General features: G+C 36.8%; 2 protein-coding genes across 3 annotated transcripts; one reads left to right on the plus strand and one right to left on the minus strand.

The window, feature by feature from the left end:
* The first annotated feature begins 11,390 nt into the window (after nucleotides 1–11,390).
* LOC133313253 (protein FAR1-RELATED SEQUENCE 5-like) lies at nucleotides 11,391–17,862 on the plus strand. The gene is made up of 6 exons (XM_061514603.1): nucleotides 11,391–11,416; nucleotides 11,779–11,824; nucleotides 13,032–13,367; nucleotides 14,789–14,858; nucleotides 15,428–17,745; nucleotides 17,827–17,862. The coding sequence occupies exons 1-6, from the start codon at nucleotides 11,391–11,393 to the stop codon at nucleotides 17,860–17,862; spliced, it is 2,832 nt and encodes a 943-aa protein (XP_061370587.1).
* A 501-nt stretch (nucleotides 17,863–18,363) lies between these two features.
* Nucleotides 18,364–20,753, minus strand: LOC133313306 (uncharacterized). Of its 2 annotated transcripts, none has more exons than XM_061514667.1 (4): nucleotides 20,640–20,753; nucleotides 20,061–20,307; nucleotides 19,177–19,411; nucleotides 18,364–18,886 (listed from the first exon to the last, which is right to left on the minus strand). In XM_061514667.1, the coding sequence occupies exons 3-4, from the start codon at nucleotides 19,330–19,332 to the stop codon at nucleotides 18,473–18,475; spliced, it is 570 nt and encodes a 189-aa protein (XP_061370651.1). In that variant the 5' UTR covers nucleotides 19,333–19,411; nucleotides 20,061–20,307; nucleotides 20,640–20,753; the 3' UTR covers nucleotides 18,364–18,472. The 2 variants fall into 2 exon arrangements, with proteins under 2 accessions (XP_061370651.1, XP_061370643.1); XM_061514659.1 differs by having other exon boundaries at nucleotides 20,590–20,747.
* Between the last annotated feature and the right edge of the window lie 79 nt (nucleotides 20,754–20,832).

Here is a 20,832-nt window from a genome sequence, read left to right on the forward strand (position 1 = left end):
ACATGTTAGTTAACAAACTCATTTACACAGTAACGTACCTTAGTTCACTTACACCTGCAAAATTTTCAATTTCCATAACATAATAAACCAAAAACTCTAAATAATTGTATACCTCAATCTCCATGGTATCTGCAAAATCGAGAGTTAATCAAAGGTGAAATAACATTGATATATTATCATAGTTCATCGTACTTATTTCATGCTTAACACTATCCATGGTGTTAACATGCCAACTACTCAAAACGCATATCAATAATCAACATAAAATCCTAGAGTCATGGAGACCACTCAACTCACAACGAATTGTACATGCACTGCCTCGCATATACAAGATCACGCGTGGCCTAGCCACAAAGTCCAAGTGTTGCACACTTAGTCTTCCTGGAAGAGAATTTCACATTCTCAAACAAGGCACCATCACAGTTAGGTAATGGCGTAAGGCATCTTACCTTACAACAAAATGACCAGTGCTCCCCAATGAGACACGCTCAGTCGAATGAAGTCTTTCGCCGAAAGACTTCCAACAACAATCTAAAGTTCAGCCAATTCTGGCGGAACATACGGTATGGAGCTAATGCAATAGCCCTACACCAGGCAACAATTCAATGGAGAATGCTATCTCCCGCTGTGGCGGACACTCAGGAATCTCCTCAGACAACACTTCGAGGAATTCCCTCCCCCACAGGAACGCCAGCGATATCCTCCTGTGTCCCACTCACCAAACCTCCCATCATGACATAACCAAATGTCCCTGTTCACAAGGCTCTCCTAGCCCGCAGCACTGAAATAAAAGGCGATGAACTGGCCGTGGAATCACACGGAGACATCACCACTCGCAAGGCACAACAATCAATCAATCAATCAGTCAATCACACAACTATTGCAAAACCCATCCACACCAAGGATGGTTTCCAAATTTAGCCATCGGTAATCCCACTCGATCTACCGAGAACTCATGGCCATCCCACTAAAACACGACATCTCGATGTACAGTGGTAGTATCACATTTTTCTCCAGTGGCAGTAATCACCCGCAACGGTGGAGAAGGCAAAAACATGGGCAACTCACGCCCCACACAATCGGGGTTGCAATAAAGAAATGTGAAGCCCCGGAATCAAACAAAGCATCAAAACAACACCACCAAAGGTAACAGTACCTCCAACAAGGTTCGGAGCTCGATCCGACTGCTGCCGATCCAAAATGTAAACACGACCAGAGACAGGTGGCACAACAGATGCCACTGAAGGAGTCAAAGGAACCATCTGCAACGGAACTTCCCGAACCGCTGCAACTCTCGCCGTCGACAACGGACAATCTCTGGAGTAGTGACCTTCCTAGCCACAGCGAAAATAGATCAACTGACCGGTAGCACAACGTCCTGCATGCTCCTTTCCGCACCCCGAACATCTAGGAGTGGAAAGAGGTATGGTAGAACCTCCCTGCTGCGAAGAAGTCCTCTTGAATTGACTAGGCGCATGCCTAGCAGCCAACTGCTCTCATTTTCCCTTCCCAGCAAACTTCATGTCTTTCCAGGAAGTGGAACCACCAGTTCCTTTCACCTCAGCATCCTTGGCCCTCCTGGCCTTGCTCACTATGCAGACATCGTCGATGTCCTGACACTGCTGCACGTGTCCCAAAGTCTCTGGATGCAGAACCAGCAAGACGATCAGCGATATCCTTGTTAAGTCCCCTGCGGAACTTAGCAGCCAAGAACATCGGAGTAGGCATGGCGATGCGGAAATGTGCAAACTTAGCCAGTTCGTTGAACTTAGCCAAGTACTCGTCCACAGACAACGAGCCTTGCACCGGATGATCAAACTCTCCTTGTTTTCGCTCCTGCGCATCGTAAGGAAAATATCTCCCAAGGAAGCAATCCTCAAAAAATGGCCATGTCATCACATGACCCTGTATCTCGAATGCTTGACAGGTGTTCGTCCACCACTCATGGGCATCGCCCTCCAGCATATAGGTTGCAAACATCAGCTTCTGCGGATCGGTGCACTACATCACACGGAAGATCTTGTCCAACGCCTGAAGCCGACGGTCAATCACATCACGGTCCTCAGCAGGCTCGTGATAGGGTTCCATCACCCCAGTAAGAGGAGTGGCACCCTCAGCGCGACTCAGGCTCTCGTCCTGAAGGCTAGGTGGAGGTGGAGGTGGTGGCGGTCAAAAATGACCAACAGCTGGACCAACTCTCATCTCCTCCAACATGACCCTCATCATGGTCATGTTCGCCAAACGGTTCGCCTCAAGAGCATCTTCTGTGGCCTTCCGGTTCGCTTCCCGAGCGGCGTCCATCATTGCCACGTTGGCCAATCTAGTGGCCTCCTTCATCTCAGCTAATGCAGTCAGAATCGGGTCGGGTTGCCCTCAGCAGTCTCGCGAGTTCTCCTAGGTATTACCATGACTCTGCATAAGTTACATAAATTATGAGTTGTTCAGTCCCACATAATGTGATCACATATGCGTCATCATAATAACACTCAACGAAGCAAGCACACAAGACAAACACAACCAAACATCCTAGTTATTGCAATACATACAGGCCTTTCCCTCGAACCATTGCTGTGATACCATAAAATGTAACACCCCGTATGCATTCGGTTTGTTAACATGTCATCGTATTAAGCAACGCTTAATTAAAATGCAGAAAATCTTTTTCTTTTATTCAATTATGACGTCATTATACTTAGCCAAGTTGATTACTTAATCATTTTTCAGAAAACATCGCCTGTATGATATTGCAAGAGACCACTAACTGAAATACCTCATAATATAAATAACAGTGAGTATCTAAAATCACGGAGCTGCAACACGTAGTCCGAACATAATCCTGATACATTATTACAACTCGAATCTAAAACAAGACATAGTCAAATCAATGCAGCATGGACAATCCCCATGCTCACGAAATAAGGCAACAAAGCCAACAACGTCTCAACAGCTACAACATAATCATAAAGCTAACAACAAAATAGCAACAAACATAATCCAGCATCCAACATATAATCATAACAGCAATCATCTAACTCAGCTCCGGCCTCTTGCCACTAGAGGTCTCAACCCCCGCATAACCTGAACTTGAAATGGTGCCTCAAACGTCGGTTGAGATCTCTAAAAAGAAATCTCAGTAAGACAAGGGGTCCTCAAGGATCTTCCACCTCAAGCTCACTTACATGTGCAATATAAGTTCTAAAATAGTTTAAACAATATATATAAGTTCCAAAATCAATGTAATGCACAGATAACCATGTCATGTGTGTCAATATAATCTACTGGCCAGAGAAATTCAGGACATACGTCTATCTCCTACAAATAGTGCAAGACGCTACTTGCATCCACCCCAGTCTCACCCTTGTATGACGCTACATACTCAGGCTTACTGTCAAAGTGGAACAACACATGCATATTATAAGGCCCTTACACTTAACAATTCAACAACATTTCAATCATCAAAGCATGAAAATACAACATGCATATAAACCATTCCCCCATGGGGTATGGTGGAACCAACAATGGCTAAACCGAGGACACGAAAGCTTACCTCACAAGCTAACTATCCAATAGAAGATCCACACCAGCTCAAAGTCCAAACAGCTCAATCACAATCTGTTATACAGTAATTAATTATCAATAATCATTGCTCAAGGTTGTACTAAGTGATTTAAGGCTTTCCTTCTCATTTTAACTCATTTCATGTTGTTTCTGCAGGAGGTATTCGAATACTTCCCGATGAGTATTCGATACTCCAGCTCTCCAGAAAGTATCTGAATACTTTCACTCAAGTATTCGAATACCACAAGGTATCCGAATACTTTTCCCCCAGTATCCGAATACCACCAGGTATCCGAATACCAAACCCCAAGTATTCGAATACTACTCAGTATTCGACTACTTGTCACAGGGTAATCGAATACTTTTCTTCCCAGAAAAGTAACCCAATACTCAGCTAGGAGTATTCAACTACCTTTGAACAAGTATTTGAATACTACCCGAAAGTATTCGAATACTTCTTCACCAGAATGCAGAAACACGAACTGCCTTCTGCATAAACCCAAATTTAAGGGACCAACCGAGATTGGGAGTCAAAAAAACTCCCAAAATAGATAACCAAAAGCATGTTAGGGACCCAGAAACACATCACATTAAACAAATGGTTCAAGTTACGATCTTTAACCGATTAATTAAGCTTAAAACCTCAAAATGACACAAAGGTGATCATATATACCTCCAAGGCACCAAAACTTCGAAAATGAAACAGAAATGAAGCCTCCAACACAGCACCCAAGTTCTGACTTCACAAGGCTACGAAAATACACTTCAAGCTTGACCCTTTATGCCAAAAGGTGGCTTCTTGAAGCTCAAGAAGCCAAGAACAAGCCCCACTCTCACAAAATCAGACTATACAGCCCCTAACACTCCCAACCAACAACAAGCATATCCTCAGAAATGCTTCACAACTCACCACCAAGGTTACCCCACACACACCCAAGTGTTTAAGTGGTAAGAACAAGGCGAAAGGTGACACCTTTGGCTCACAAAAGGGAAGGGAGATGAAGGTGGCAATGGGAGGCACAAGGCTGAAGAGAAATCAGAAAACTCACGTAGGCACATCACGCATGGCTTAGGGTTTGGTGCAAGATGCATATATATAGGCACTTAAGTTTTAAACACACAGTATTAGCAATTATAGCTACGCTTACTATTTTAATCTCAAACTTTAGATTCTGAACCTACTCATTTTTCTAAGATTTTCCATGTTTTTATATTATTTTTCGAAGCACCTTTCCGGTACGCGCTTTCCATTGCCAGTATCAGTTCTGGCACCAGTTCTCATTATTTTAACTTGAAACTCGTTTTACAAATCCTACATATTATTCTAGTAATATCCATACACTTATTATAATTTTTCGAGATACTTCATCGGTACGCATTTATATCGAGTAGCGGAACCGGTATCTGCACTTTTCGTCAGAAAAGCGACTTTCAGCATTATTACTCACTTACTATAATTATTAAAGCCTCATAATAAATATTAGGGTCAATTATGGAATTATTTCCTAATTCTCACACTTAATTAATTAATTTCCTTAATTAACGGTGCAGATTCTTACAAGTACCCCTCCCATCCGCATACACCTGAGACTTCCTAGTGTGCTCCTATCCAGATCACACATCACGACCCTAGGTCAACTGGAACTCCCTCTTGGAGACCATCCAGTGGAAATCCAAAATGCCCGAAGGCAAAACTGTCTACTAGCCTGAGACTCGGTACCTATGTACCAACATACATACTACATGCATGATCATGTTATTCTACACTACTCATATACATTTCCTACCATCTCCCTCAACGGGTATGGTGGAACACACAAGGGGATCAAGCCTCAGTACCAAGAGTTTACCTTAATAAGCCTCTCCATTTAGCTCCGCAGCCGTATACTCCTCTGAGCTCTTTATACAGTAGAAATGCCTACACAGAGGACACTCCTAATTACTTAAAATTCATAAGAATACATGCAAGTTACCAACTATATAAGCATGATTCCAATCACTTACCTCACTCCCACTTGGTCCAGGACCAAGGGCAATCCACCGACTCACGGTTCGGGGTTCAAATCAATGTACGACAACCTACAACAACCATGTACGAATCATCAGTACACGACAATTCTATCAGAACACGAAAAACGTCAAAAATCTCCCCTACACCCTTGTAGGTTCGGCCTTTGAAGGCTTATTTTACAATTTAATTTTCTAAATTTTCTTTCTCATTTTATTAAGCATCCTTAGGTTACCAAAAGGCCATACCAAGTGTTGTTTTTCATTTTACGTCTTTTAAACGTCGTTTTGCTTAATATCTCACTCTAGGATCCTTTATGACTCTCAACACCATCAATTATTTTTCATTGATTCTCTAACCTTCCAACCACCACACAACCCATCTAAATACCATTTAACACGTGATTCATCATCCAAGCAATACCAACAACATCAAATCCCTAAAATTCCCTAAATGGTCGAATTGTCACTATGCAATTCCAAGGGATTTTCACTCGATTTTAACCACTCTACACCTCATACAATTCCATTATATCAACATACAATCATACAACAACTCACTAATCCAATCCTAACACATTTTCAAAACTCAAAGTCATGACACCCTAAAATTTCTAAGTTAAAATTTCACAATTTTCATCAATAATTTTCATGGCATTTCTAGCTCTAACACATCATTCTAAGACATTATCATATAATACACATTTTCCATTTGAGCTCCCTAACATCACAAATCAACAAAACAAAGTCTAGGGTTCATAAATATGATATACCAAATTAACCATAGAAATGTTGTAGAAACATACTCACAATCAAGGCCTAAGACTTCTCCAAGATGTATCCAAGCAATGGAAGGCCAAATGACTCTATGAACATGAATTCTCCTCAAATTTTCGTAGCAAAGGGTAGCACTTTTCTCCCAATCTATTGGTTTTCAAGGCCTAATACTAGTATGGTTGGATTGGGATGATGGTTTACATGAAATTTAGTGACAAACTTTGTGGATTTTGGTGAGGTATTGTGTGAGAAATCAAAGCTTGAAGCTTGCTCCTATTCTCCTCCATGGTCGCGGGTTTATGCTGGAAAAAGGGAAGGGAAGTGGATGATGAATAGTGAATCTTAGGTGGCTTAAGTGGACTTAAGTGGGGTGGGGCCCACCGCCACCTCACGCGTTTCAAACCCGTTTGAATTTCCCTCTGATTCCACTAAACATCCATAAATTTAAAACCTATTTAGAAACTCTAATTTTTAACATTAACCATTGTCCTTTAATTATACTTGATCAGATGAATCCGGAGTTTTTCGGTGGTTCAGAGAAAATGTTGTTTTAAGCTGTTGCGCACGTCGTTGACACGCTTCCCCAAACTAACTTACTTCCATCAAATTTTATCAAAAATCGTATTTCTTAGTTCTATAGACCATTTATAACTCATATTTAAAACCTAGAGCTCAAAACTCAATCAGCACGTTTTACGGTGCAATCGTACCGCGGTATTTTTACCCGGTAAAAATACTATTCACTGATTTTTCTAAAACTTGCCTATCCACTCAATTTTTCGTTTTGAATTCATTTCTAGTGTTCTTTTTATCATCTGAGACCTTCTACTAAATTTCCTTCCTAGGGTTCTGTGCGTGGCTAATTTACCATTTTGCCCTTTCTTTGTTTTTGGCCTTATATTCAGGATTTTTCACTAATCCTTCTCTTTAATTCTCATTTAATATTTTAATATTTAAACTTAGGAATGCGAGGTGTTATATGTAACCTTTATGTTTAGGACTGTAGCCTATGAAGATGCATTTGACTGATCTAAAGTTAATTTTGTGTCTGTTGTAGGGTTTTAAGTAAGGATAACAAGCACAACCAAATGTCTTTAAGTAGGTGTAGTCAGGCGTTTTGTGAAATAGCATTTCAAATGGAGATTTATGGTTGAGTGTAGGAGTGGGAAATTTGTTGATAACAAATGTAGCAATGAGAAATGCATCTTCCCAGAACTTGGTAGGTAAGTGTGAGGCTGCCAATAGGGCTAGACCAGTCTCAACTATATGTCTGTGTTTTCTCTCTGGTTTCCCATTTTTTTGATGGGTGTATGGACAGGTTAATCGATGAAGAATTCCATGCTGTTTTAGCAGAGATATAGTTTCAAATATTCTTTTCCATTATTAGTTTGAAGGGCTTTAATTTTGTGTTAAGTTATAATTTTGCTATAGTTTTGAATTGGGAAAAATTTCAAATGTTTGTGATCTGTTTTGCATAGGGTAAATCCAAGTGTAATTTGAGTAGACATCTACAAATATGATGTAGTATTTTGAACCAGAAGTACTTTTTATTGGTGCAGAACCCCATATGTCAGATAGAACAAGTTTTAATGGATTTTTGTAGATAGTAGTAGTATTTGGTAGATGTAGTTGATGCATTTTTGCCATACAACATACACAACACAGTTTTGAATCAGTTTTATTGATAAATGGTATGTAACAATGCCTCAGAACTAACTTTACAGTTTGAAGAGAGGTATGAGCTAATCTTGAATGCCAAAGATCTAGAGTAGAACTTCTAGATGTATTATTACAAGTAATATTTGAACATGGATTTAGAGCTACAACAATAGTGTCATGACTTGAAACAGTCTCAATAGTGTTTCTTTTGAGTTTTTGTGGACCATCATCGAATGCATAAAGTCCATTCTTAAGCTTGCCTTGGAGAAGGATCTGCTTGGTAACATAACACACATTAGCATGGAATTCAGAGAAGACACTATGCTCTTTAGCAAATTGGGAAAAACTTAATAGATTTTTTGATAAGCCAGGAACATGTAATAAGTTTGATAATGTAAGTGACATAGGACAGATAGTAGAATGTAAAATTGAGTGTCCAATACTTTTGATTTTCAAGTTAGAGCCATTACCTACTTGAACAGCTTCTTGACCATTGTACCTTGCTTTGTTCATCAGGTTACTTGCATCAGGTGTAAAATGATTGGTAGCTCTTGAGTCAGGATACCAACTCGAATCTGTGACTGAGAAGTAGTCAGATAAAGCACCATATTGACTTGAACCACTATATGAAACTATATCTTCTTGTTGATGTGGATTAACACTATTGGTGACAGCCATATTCGCTTGAAAGTTTCCATTTCCAATGTTGTTACTGCTGATGTTTTGAGTAAAAGGACTTTGAAAATTTTGATTATACCTGTGATGACATTCCCAGCCAAGATGACCATACTTTCCACATACTTGACACTGTGGCCTATTTCCATTTCCATAGAATATGCCTCCTCCTTCTCTTTGAAATCTATTTCCTCCTTTGTTACCAGAAAATCTTCCTTTATTATGATTGAATCCACCTCTATTGTTTCCTGGAAAATTGCTTTGTCTCCTAGCTTGCAATTGCGTCATATTTGCTTGCATAGTTACTGCAAGATTTCTTTTGTGCTTTTCAAGTCTTTGCTCCTGAGCCATGAGTAATGCTTATATTTCTCCCACAGTGTAGGGATCAGATCTGTAAATTACTGAAGTTACAAATGAATCATAGTCTTCATTTAGACCATCCAATTTAGCATCAATGTGATCTTCTGTATCGATTTGTGAACCAATTGCAGTAAGAGAATCTACAATCTTCTTGATCTGAAGCAGGTATTTGGAAACATCTCCTTCTTTCTTTGTATTTTTCAACTGAATTTTCAGCTGCTTAACTTTCGCCCTTGTTTGTCAGGCAAAGAATTCCTCAAGTTTTTGCCAAACTTGGAATGAGCTTGTGCATCCCACCATACAAGTATATAGGATTTCTGACATAGAAGAAATAAGCCATGACAGAAGAAGTTGATCTTGTTGAGTATGAAGATCCTTTGAGCTAGAGCTTCGAGAATTTTCACCACCAGTAGCAACACATGTAGCTTCCTTTTTAGCAGGTGCTGAATCTTGCAATTTTTTAGTAATGAATCTTGTTAAATTGTAAGCTTTGATTGTAGTTGATGCATGTTGTTTCCATGGCAGAAAATTATCTCATTCAGCTTGAAAGAGACAAGATTAGAGAAGGTGTGAACAAAGTTTTGTGCAAAATTGTTGGTCTTCATGGATCTAAGCAGCTCTAATACCATGAAAGGTGTCAAAGCTATGATGAAAGAAATGAAAGATGAGAAAGAGAAAACGTGAAATGAATGAGCTCAGAGAAAAATGTTTATTGAATAATGAACCACCGTACATTTAGAGTAAAGCTATAGTCTTATATACACTAAGATTGGATAAGCTCAGCTATACATCTGTAACTGAATAACTAGGAGTTTGTTAGAGCTGAATAACAAAAGTGGATCTGTAACTGAATCCATTGGGCCTCTATAGCTATCAACTGTGATTGCAATGAATAAGACACATATCTGTCCTTGATCAAGATATATGTTAAATGTGGGAAAGAAGTAGATTGGATTTTAGAGAGTATAAAAGCGGATAATATAGAGCTCGATGAAGAGATAGAGGAAATTCTTAACTTAAGATTGCCATAATATTCATTTTTTCTTCCTCCAGGTTTTTGTCTTTCAACCATTTATGTGTTCAAATTTTATTTTATTTTTGTATACAATGGTAGCCCTGAGATTTGAACATATAACTTTATAGGGATTATCCAAATCTCTCACCACTAGATCAATCCTAATAGCTTATATTTATGTGTTCAATGAATACATAACCTCTAGAGATTCTAAGATTGCATTAATTGTGCTTAAATCTATTTAAAAATAGCTTTTATCACTATAGGGACAATGCTTTTATCTAAAGAAGATTGGGCCTCTGATGCTGCAATATAGTTGGATGTAATTTACTGTGAATTGAAGAATTAGGTAATAAGGTCGTGCAGATTATGACTTAAACCACAATTTATGGCATGGATGAATTTTTTTAGTTTTTGGGATTGCGTATGCCACATATAGGTTTTATTAGTTCCAATTAATTTTTCACTTGATAATGCGACTTTTACTTTATTGATCTATTATTGATCGAGTTACACCTAGAATTTTGCTTTTCTACATTTGCATTGAACAGGTGAGCACTGAAACAATAGGAGTTCGAGCTACTTAATATCAATGATGGTATTGCGTTTATCCGTAATGGTTTAATAGCCATATAAGTGGTGTTTAAAAACTCGGCCAGGCTATTGATTGGGCTGAGTTCAAGGGTCACGTGGTTACGGGTTCAATCGAGGGATCACAGAATCATTTTGTTGTCTCGATTTTATACATTAAAAAATATAGACATATATCCTATGAAAAATTCTAAAAATTCAAATCATCACTTATCAAAAATTTAAAATATACTTAACATAATTCAACCAATTATATCCATAAGTCAATATTACACAAGTTAATCAAAGTATCGAACTATCAGAGTATAAAGCACAAATTTCACTAGAGTTAATGAAAAGTTATATCATCAAATTTATTTCCTCTTTGTCTTTCTCACGCACCTACAAGGGCATGTGAAAGGAGATCCTTTACCCAAGAGAGAACGACGAAGGTGAGGCGGCAGCGCGACAAAATCAATGGTGGGGAGAGAAGAACCAGCACGACGGAGAAGAGGGAGAAAGAAGACCGAAGAGGATAGGAGGAATCACCACCACGGTGGAGGAGATCACCGGATCAGGGAGATTAGGTCTAGGTCTGGGAGAGAAGATTGGAAGAGAATAAGAACTATTCAGATTTTAGATCTAGTTTTAGATCTAGGCAACAACGAGTTTTTTGTTTTGTTTTATTTTTATTTTTTATACACCCAACGACATTTTTTCGTGTGTAATTTTTTTTTAAAATGCAGTGATTCCTTCCGACCCGGGAGTCATGGGTTCAACTGGGGGGTTTCGGAGGTATGAGGGGTCAACATGCATGCATGGTCTAACTGCTGACCCCAACCCTCAAATAGAGGGGGTCAGTGACTTGGCGGGGTCGACCTCAGAGCGGGGCAAGATTTTAAAATATTGCATATAAGGTGAAAGTTCATAATGTCTACAAAATATCTCTGAGTATATCTAAGGGAAATACTAGCTCATGTTATAGGAGAGTAGTACCTCATGTCATAGACACAAAGTATATGGGGTTCACTCTTTTAAAAAATAAATAAATGAGTGAGCCCCACATGTTTTTTGTCCATGACATGAGATACTAGTCTCCTACAACATAAGACTAGTATTCCCCTATATTTAATCTAATGTTAATTTTTTTTTTAAAGATGTTTAGCATATTCAATTAGTTTGAAGAAATTGACAAGGATTAAGGTGAGTACAAAGTGCCCATAATATAAATCTAATGAAGTTGATGCATGAAAATATGATGCGTCACGATTTACTACCTATATTAAAGTTTAAGTTCTATGAGAATTAAACCTCATAAATTATGAATTATGGTTTAAGCTTCTAACAAGAATTTAAATCACATAAATTGTGAATTATGATTTAAGCATATAATGAAAAATAAATCACATAAATTATGAACTATGGTTTAAGCATGTTTATAATGTGAATTGAACTATATAATGTTAGATTTACCTTTGATGGAATATGATACTTGAAGGTGGTATTCTAAGGATACCTAGCCAAGCCTATAAATTACCTGCGTGATCATTTACGTTACATTGACATTTAAAAAAAATTTAAGTGTCGTGTTTGATACTCCTCGACACCCTGACACATCCCGACACTCTGACATGCTCCAACATCTATAATATTTGAAATTTCATATTATATCATGAAAAAATTGATCGATGTTTTACCAAATTGATATAATAAAAATTAAAAATAGAAACCAAATAAATCTCATTGGAGTGAATAAGAGATTTTCAATTAGAAAATATAATAGTAAATATTTATATCTTACGTTTCTTTACAAAATTGATGGGTATTATAAGTATAGTTTTATTATTTTGTTAAATTATTGAATATTAAATATAATATACACTATATAAATTAAAAATATTATTTAATATCAAAATATATACTAACGTATCGAAATCTAAATTTTTTTGAATTAACCTATCAGAGTAGAGTGTTTAGTCATGTCCCATGTTCAGTTTCAATATCGGTACAACATAGATTACTGTTACTATAGCACCATAAAATTCAAGAATATGCTGTAGATTATCAGATCACTTACACATTTTGTGACTCCAAACTTCTCTTCAGGGAGCGCTTGGTATTCAGATTATATTTGAATTCCTGGGAAAGCATGTTAGGGAAAATTATAATACCATGTTTGGTAGTAAAAAAGGGAAAAGTTTTTCGGGTAAACATTTTTCCCTATTTTTGCTGTTGTGCGTAAAGCTATGTACGACTACCATCTTAGAAAGTACATGGATTAGGCGGAATAGTTTTTTGCCCGGAGAAGTGAAAAAGAAACCGAATTTATGTGGACCAAATTAACGTTGCTTTTTTGTATGATCTGTTCGTGAATTGACCTGGTACCAAATGACCTGTGCACTTTAATCAGGATATTCCTCAAGCTCATTGTGATTTCTCACCTGACCAATCTTCCTGCACTGCACTCTTCGATTTGCTTGTGGATGTTGGGGCCTGCAAAGTAGCAAAATCCTTGCTTGATTGCTCAGGTTTTACTCCTGAGCCTGCCTCTTTGGAGTGTTACATTTGGTGTCTCTGCAGTGAGGGAATGGTTGAGGATGCACTTGATATGTTTCTTATATTGAGAAAGGTTGGATTTTCTCCATCGGTGGCAACTTGGAAAGCATCTTTGTTAGGTTGTTTGAAGGTTGGTAGGACTGATCTGGTTTGGACATTGTATGAGCAAATGATGGAAATAGGAAGAGAGGTGAGGGGAAATCTAGAAAGAAACGAACCGGGTGAGAGGGAGACAATAAGGTAGTATTTGGTTTGGGAGAAATTTTTTTTTACTAGAGAAATGTAATTGATAGGAAAATGGTTGGAAAGTGAGTTTGATAGGAAAACGTAAAAATAGTTGTTTGGTTGACCCAAATATTACCAGGGAAATTTATTTAAATATGCAAAATCTATGTTTGGGAGAAACTTTGCACCTGTTTTTTTCACTTCCCCGGTCATCTCAAAATACCACATCTCAAGTGGTATTCTGTAACAGTGAATTTCATCCAAAAATCAACATAAAAGTCATTTTCCCATCTATCCTATTTGTCTGGTATTTCTTAAAAAAACCTGAACCAAACGTGGTATTTTCCAATATCCACCTACACTTTCCCATCAATCCTAAAATAAACCTTCAACCAAACACTACCTAAAGTGTAAGATAACGTTTGATGACTAACATTTTGTCATTTCAATATTAAAAAATAGGGTAATATTACTCTCATGTAACATGAGAGTAGTTCTCTCATGTTACAGAGAGAATCCAAGTAGGGCCCGCTATTTAAAAGCAAAAAAGAAAAAGAAAAAAGAAAGGGCACGATTTTCGAAGTGAGAGAAAAGGAGATAACTACCTCATGTAAAATGAGAGTAGTATTTCCCTAAAAAATAAGGGTAATTTTGTCATTTAAGATAAGATTTTCATTAATATTTTACTATTAACCAAACATAACATCAGTAAAATTAACTCAATATTCTCGTAGCAATTTTGGCCTACCTAACACATTTTCGTAACTTACACAGGAAAAAATATTTCCTATCATATTTCTGGAAATTTTTTTTCTCGATAAAAAAAATTCTCTTATTCAAACACCCCTCAAAGAGAGTTATGTGCCTTTCATTCAAGTGCTATGGCTGGGTATATACAAATTTTTTTTTGAAAATATTTCAATTACTTCATTGCTTGACAGCTAATCCGATTCGGGAATATACAAATTCGATCGTTACACTTTGTGTGCTCTTTTATTCTAAATAAAAATTATATTTGTCAAATTTTATTAATGGGTTTTATTACTCTTCTGTTATAGGTAAAATATTGTCTCCTGCAATAAACTAACGACGTCGTTTCACTTGTTTTTAATTTCTCTAGCTTTCTTTTGTTTTTGTTTTTGTGTAAAACCAACGTATGACAGCAAACTGAAGGCAGAGGGAGTTTGGTGGAGGGAAATGGAAGTCACTGTATGCGCTAAGACCCAAATGCTCAAACCCATCATCACTTAGTTTCTTCCTCCAACTATCGCCCTCACCATGCTGTTATTCTCCTAGTTGGTAAATCTCTCCCCATGCTCTCTTACCTTTTTGCCAAGTTATTGATGCTCTGCCTCCATTCATTTTCATTTTTTATTCTCATGTCAGGGCATAGGGAGCAATTCTTGTGACTACCACAAGTTGGATAAAGAAGGTGTGTTGAAGAGGGAAATCAAAGGCATGATTTTGAAGGAGGAAGAAAGAGTAGAGAGGTGAAGAAGTGTCAGTGGGCTTTGCTGAAATTTCTTCTCTGTGTTAAGGGTATGTTCAAAGTTTCCAACTTGCATTGTTTTGTTTGGTGCTGTATTTCCTTGTACTTGAATCTCACGTTGGGAAATGCTTTATCTTTTGTGGGTTCTCATTTTTTTTGGAAAACTTGAAAAAAAAAATTAGCTACTGTTGTGTGAAACTGAGGAATTTGTCTATTTGATAAGAAAAATATAGAGAAGAAAAATTAAAATTTTTTTTTGGGTGGTTCGTTGGTTTCTTTTGATGAAAGCATCTTTTTTAGTTGAAGTGCTTTGTCTCATTCTCTACTCACTCAAGCTCACACTAAAATTCAATCATGCCATTCATCAAATTTAATGCTGCAATATGTAAAATGAAAAGAGTAACATGTTTCACGAATAAAGGAAGAGGAAACTATAGGAGTTATTTAAATTTTTATATTTAACACAAAAAGTATAAAAATTATGATTTTTCATGCATCAAAATTCAATGTAATTCTTGAATTATAATATTTTGCAGATTTAAAATTCTTCTTCATGATGGGTCACTCTCAAAATGTAACTATTGAAGACATTGATGCAAGTGAAAGTTTAGTATGTGTAGATGATATTGTTGATTTGGAGAAAGACACAAATGAATTTAGGGAAGACGATCTGAGTGAAATCATGGCAATCAAAGATGGTGAATGTGAGGAAGATGATGCATATGAAATTGTGGGACATGTTGATACTGAATTAATGAAGACCCCTATTTTAACTAGAGTTTTTGAGACATCAGAAGAAGCTTATGCTTTTTATAATGCTTACGCAAAAGGTAAGGGGTTCAGAATACGTAAGCAATACCATAACAAGAATGCAATTACAAAAGAAGTATATAGGTGGAATTATGTGTGCTCGAAGCAAGGTGTCAAGAGACTTGATGATAAAAGAGTTGATGTTGACAATGTCAAAAGGCGAAGGGATTCAAGGACTAATTGTTTGGCGATGTTACAAGTAAAGTTGGTGGATGGCCTATGGAAAGTGGAGAAGTTCAATGATACACACAATCATCCATTGATTAACACTCCAACAAAGGTGAAGAAGTTTCTTTCTCAAAATGAATTTAGACGCTCAGACTTGACAAAATCTGTTGTTTCTAAGCTTTATCAAGAGGGTTTAACATCTTCAAAAATCTCAAAGGTTGTGAGTGCTATGGACAAAGAGGTTAACCTTACTCCTGTTCAAATAAACAATATTATATCTAGCCAACGAAGGAATAATGTGGGGCGAGAATGCCAGGGCATCATCAAACACTTTAAGAGGAAGTCCATGGTTGATGGAGCTTTTTATTTTGATATGCATTTGGCAGAAGATGGAACACTAAGAAGCATATTCTGGGCAGATGGTAGGTCAAGAGCTGCATATGCTCATTTTGGTGAAGTCCTTGTATTTGATGTGACTTACAAAACAAACAAGTTCAAGTTTCCTTTTGCCCCTTTTGTGGGGGTTAATCACCATGGGCAAACAACTTTATTTGCTGCCGCTTTGTTAGAAGATGAAACGGAGGCAACATTTACATGGTTGTTTGAACAATTTCGAATATGTATGTTTGACAAGTCTCCTGTTGCTATTATCACTGATCAAGACAAAGCTATGGGAAAAGCAATTGCCAAGATATTTCCAGCAGCACGACATCGTTTTTGCGCATGGCATATAAAGAAACATGTTATGGAGCATAGTCAAGCACTACGTGCACAATTTAAAGATAGTTTTCATGTTGACTTTCGTGCGTGGTATAAAAGTCGAAACATTGATGAGTTTGAGTGCAAATGGGAAATATTGAGGAGTAAATATGTTACTAAAGAAAATAGCTGGCTGGCTAACATGTATGCTTCACGTCATCATTGGGCAAAGGCATACTTGAAAGATACATTTTTTGCCGGAATGACCACAAGTGGCCGAAGTGAGAGCATCAATGCATTTTTTGATGGATATGTCAACTCTAACACAATGTTAAATGACTTTGTTATCCAATATGACAAAGCAATCAAATCTAGGAGGGATGCAGAGGAAGATGAGGATTTCAAAACTAGAAATACAAAAGCAGTTTTGGAGACTAATCATCCTATTGAAGCAATAGCTGGAGAATGGTACACAAGAAAATTATTTGAAATCTTCAAAAAAGAGTGGAAGGATGCCATGCATAATTGTTTTCATGAAAAGATTGCAATGAAGGAAAACCTCATCACATATCGAGTGGGATCTCCTGAAGTTGAAAAAGAATGGTGGGCAATTGTAGAGTATCATTTGACGGAAAGCTTCACAGCTCATTGTTCGTGTGCAAAGTTTGAGACTATGGGGATTTTGTGCAAACATATTCTATACATCATGAAGAAGAAACAAATCATGACCCTTCCTGAAAAATATATCTTGTCTAGATGGACCATGAATGCAAGCTATAAGGCTGAAAATCTTATATCTATTCATGATGAAACAAATACTAATGAAATTAGTGCATTATCTTTGTGGTCGATTCAGTTGAAGTGCACTATGGCTATTTCTGAAGCAAGAGATTCTACTTTTGAGATTAGAAGGTTTGATGCTATGGTTGCTGAATTTCTACAACAACAGTTGGAAAGAAAAAGAAAGAGAGGTGAAGATGAACTAAATGCCCAAAAGATTCCACAAATATTACTCATTGATGATGTGCGTGATCCCACTCAACCTGTCAAAACTAAGGGTCGTCCAAGGATTGCTTCACGAATAAAATCAAGCATGGAGTTGTCAACAAAACAACAAAAATCTTGTAGTTATTGTCGAATGAAGGGTCATAATAAATCAGGTTGTCAGATGCAAAAGGTACTCATTTTGAAATTTTCTATTTATGTTTGTGATTTCCTCTTTAAACTTGATGAAAAATTTATGAAGTTTCATTTGTAGATGGATGTTGCAAGAGAGAAGCAAAAAGAACAGTAGTAATTGCATATATTTTCATGGTTATATTTTGGTAAGAACTTATTTTTGATGAACAATTTTCATGGTTATATTTTTAACTATAATATTTCAATGTATATATGTACTTAACATTTTTACATTTCTTTTTCAGGAAATATTTTGAAGCCCTGTTGGTTTCTTTTGTATATGGACAATACCAAAATTTCACAATGTTTTTTGTAGGGCAATGTTGGTTGGAGAAGTAAATAGCAAAAGCACTGTGGGTTTCAAATATATATGAAGTTTTTCTGTGTATATACAATCACTGTAAGCAGGAGTAAAGAGATGTAAATTTTTTGTGACTTCAATTAGATTTGGAGATCAAATGCAAAGGGATATGAGTTTTTTTTGTTGATTTGGTCATATTTGGTAATCAAATGTAAAGTAAATTGCTGATTTTGATTTGTACAACAATGTAATCTATCAATGTGAGAAATGAATGGAGTTGCTCAAATTGTAATTGCTGAAACTGTAATTGCTATTTATTATGACCATAATGAGTAATAGTGTAATACAATTACAAACATCATCATACATATCACGTAACAATTAGCTTCATGTATTTGTTTAGCCCAAAAAAGGCATCAAATAATTACATTGGTGTTCTAGCAGTATTAACATCAGTAACAAAAGCTCTATCACTTCCTACACTAGCATCTGATGGTGTGACAACATTTACAGGTGCCTCAACTTCATCCACTTTTGTTCCATTTATAGGGATTGCAGAAGGAGAGGCAGGTGATCCAGAAGTTGCTTCAATGACAAGAGCAAGTGAAACAGAACTTGATGGTTCTCCTTGACCAATTAAAGATGAATTATCTGCGCTAGGTGTTGCTTCAATAACAGGAGTTGTAGAGGGTTGAGTATGAGAATTTGGTAATGCTTCAGGACGTGATCCATTGTCAATTGCCTTTTCAACTTGCTCACGGGCCAACTTGAAGTAAAATTTGCAGAAAAGTAATAAGTTGTGCCTTTGACTCCATGGTGATACTGTTTTCCTTAATACCTATGGACATTCATTTAATAAAAGAAAAAAAAATCAGCAATGAAAATGAAGAACAGAAGAAAAAAAGACAAATTAAAGGAATGAAGACCCACTTTCATTGAAGAAATCTGTTTGTAGTTTTAATATTCTCCAAGCAGTGAGTAAAAAATGATATATTCAAACCATTACAATGTGAAACAAATATCATGATGTGTCAAGTGAATATTGAGGATCCTTGATCTGTCAAAAAGTAAAATAATACAGCTACTGAAATAATAGTGTAAAGTGGTTTTGGATGTTAAATCTCCTACTCTGTTGCCCAGAATGAGAGACAAGTGGTTTTGGATCATCTCATATGCTTCAGGTGAGTGAAGCTGCTCAAGTTTCCCATCTGTGTTAGGCCACGAATCAACTACACCAGATGTATCAGGGGTTATGGAAGGTATCAGAGAAATATTAGCATCCATGAACTTCTGCACCACCAAAGCGTACAAGATCTCTTCCAGAGCTTTCCTCCTCTCATTAGCCTTCACCTCGGCAATTCTCCTGAAGTTTGGAAGCAAGAACAATGGTCAACAACTGAATTGTTTTCACACAAACACTTTCAGATTTAGAAAACAGTGGAAAAAGGTAGTAGAATATAAGGATTCAACCGTATGGAATAATTGATGATTGAATATTGTATTATTGACTACTGATACCCTTATTGAATTAAGGAAAACAGTATAAGAAAAGAAAAATGAAAGAAACAATGTTCTAAGGCTTTCCATGAGGCACTAGTGTCTCCCAACTCCCAATTTCTAACCACTCAATAGGCTTCTGCTGTGCTCAATGACCGCCACGCCCCTTTTTCTCTTTCCATCTCCCCTCTTTATTACATATTCCCCATTAATACAGGATTACCCATGATTGATACCCATAATACATAATCTCCCATGACTGATACCCATTCATTCGACAAAAAATGGCACAAAAATTAAATATGCGGCATCAGACAAATTTTATGATACTATATAGTAAAATCTAAAGTTCTAAATTGTAAAATACATAAAAATATTTTGTAGTTTAGAAGCCACCAAATGGATTTCCTTTCATCTAAATTATACCAATAAGCAAGAATGTAACTTCAGAGATTTATTAGCAATAATGAAATAACATGGGCAGAATAACAAATTTTATCAAGTATGCAACAAACCTGTACAAAATTAAATCAGTTTGGAGCTGCTCAAGCTGCTGTCTACCGCAGCAGGCACAAGATACGGGTGATTTATCAAAATTTGAGAAAGAAACTGCCCAATTGGGGATTCCAGCCGAAGAGGAGCAATCTTGGCACTTGATTCAGATGAGTCCAGAGACGATACAACTCTGACTACTAAGCCTCTTCTACTTCCAAAAGAGAGACTCATATGACCTTGCTTGGGGATAGATACAGAGGTGCATAGCTGCCAAACATGAAGAACAATCAGAAAGAATGAAACTAATCTCTTTATTCATGCAATTGCAACTTAATTGGTTGGGAAATATTAGTAATTCTTGACCCAAACAAATCTCATGGTCAGATTCAGAAATAACACAACAACAACAAAACAAAAAAATGAAAAACAAATCAAAATTTCAAATGAAAAAAAAAGCAATCTTTAAGCCGGAACAATACACAATCAAGAGAGAAGACAAGTGTTATTAATTAAGAACAACTATTAGTGAGAAAAGTGCAGTAAGAATACCCAGAATGGTAAGAGTGTCGGAATCGAAAAGGTTAGAGAAAGAGAAGCACCAGAGTTCAGAAGCTTTGCCAGGTCTCACGTCAATTGGATTTGAAGTTGCTTGATCTTGATTCTTTGATGATAGATAGATAAGGTGAGAAGAGAAACAAGAAGATATTTTTTACTGTCGAATGAGAATAAAAAATGAAAATGAACGCGGAGTCAGAGATGAGAAACGAGAAATTAAAAGTGAAACGACGTCGT

Source organism: Gastrolobium bilobum, unplaced genomic scaffold (assembly GCF_033153095.1).
Source record: "Gastrolobium bilobum isolate Gb01-03AN ecotype WA unplaced genomic scaffold, APGP_CSIRO_Gbil_v1 utg53787, whole genome shotgun sequence".
In the NCBI taxonomy this organism is placed as follows: Eukaryota; Viridiplantae; Streptophyta; class Magnoliopsida; order Fabales; family Fabaceae; genus Gastrolobium; species Gastrolobium bilobum.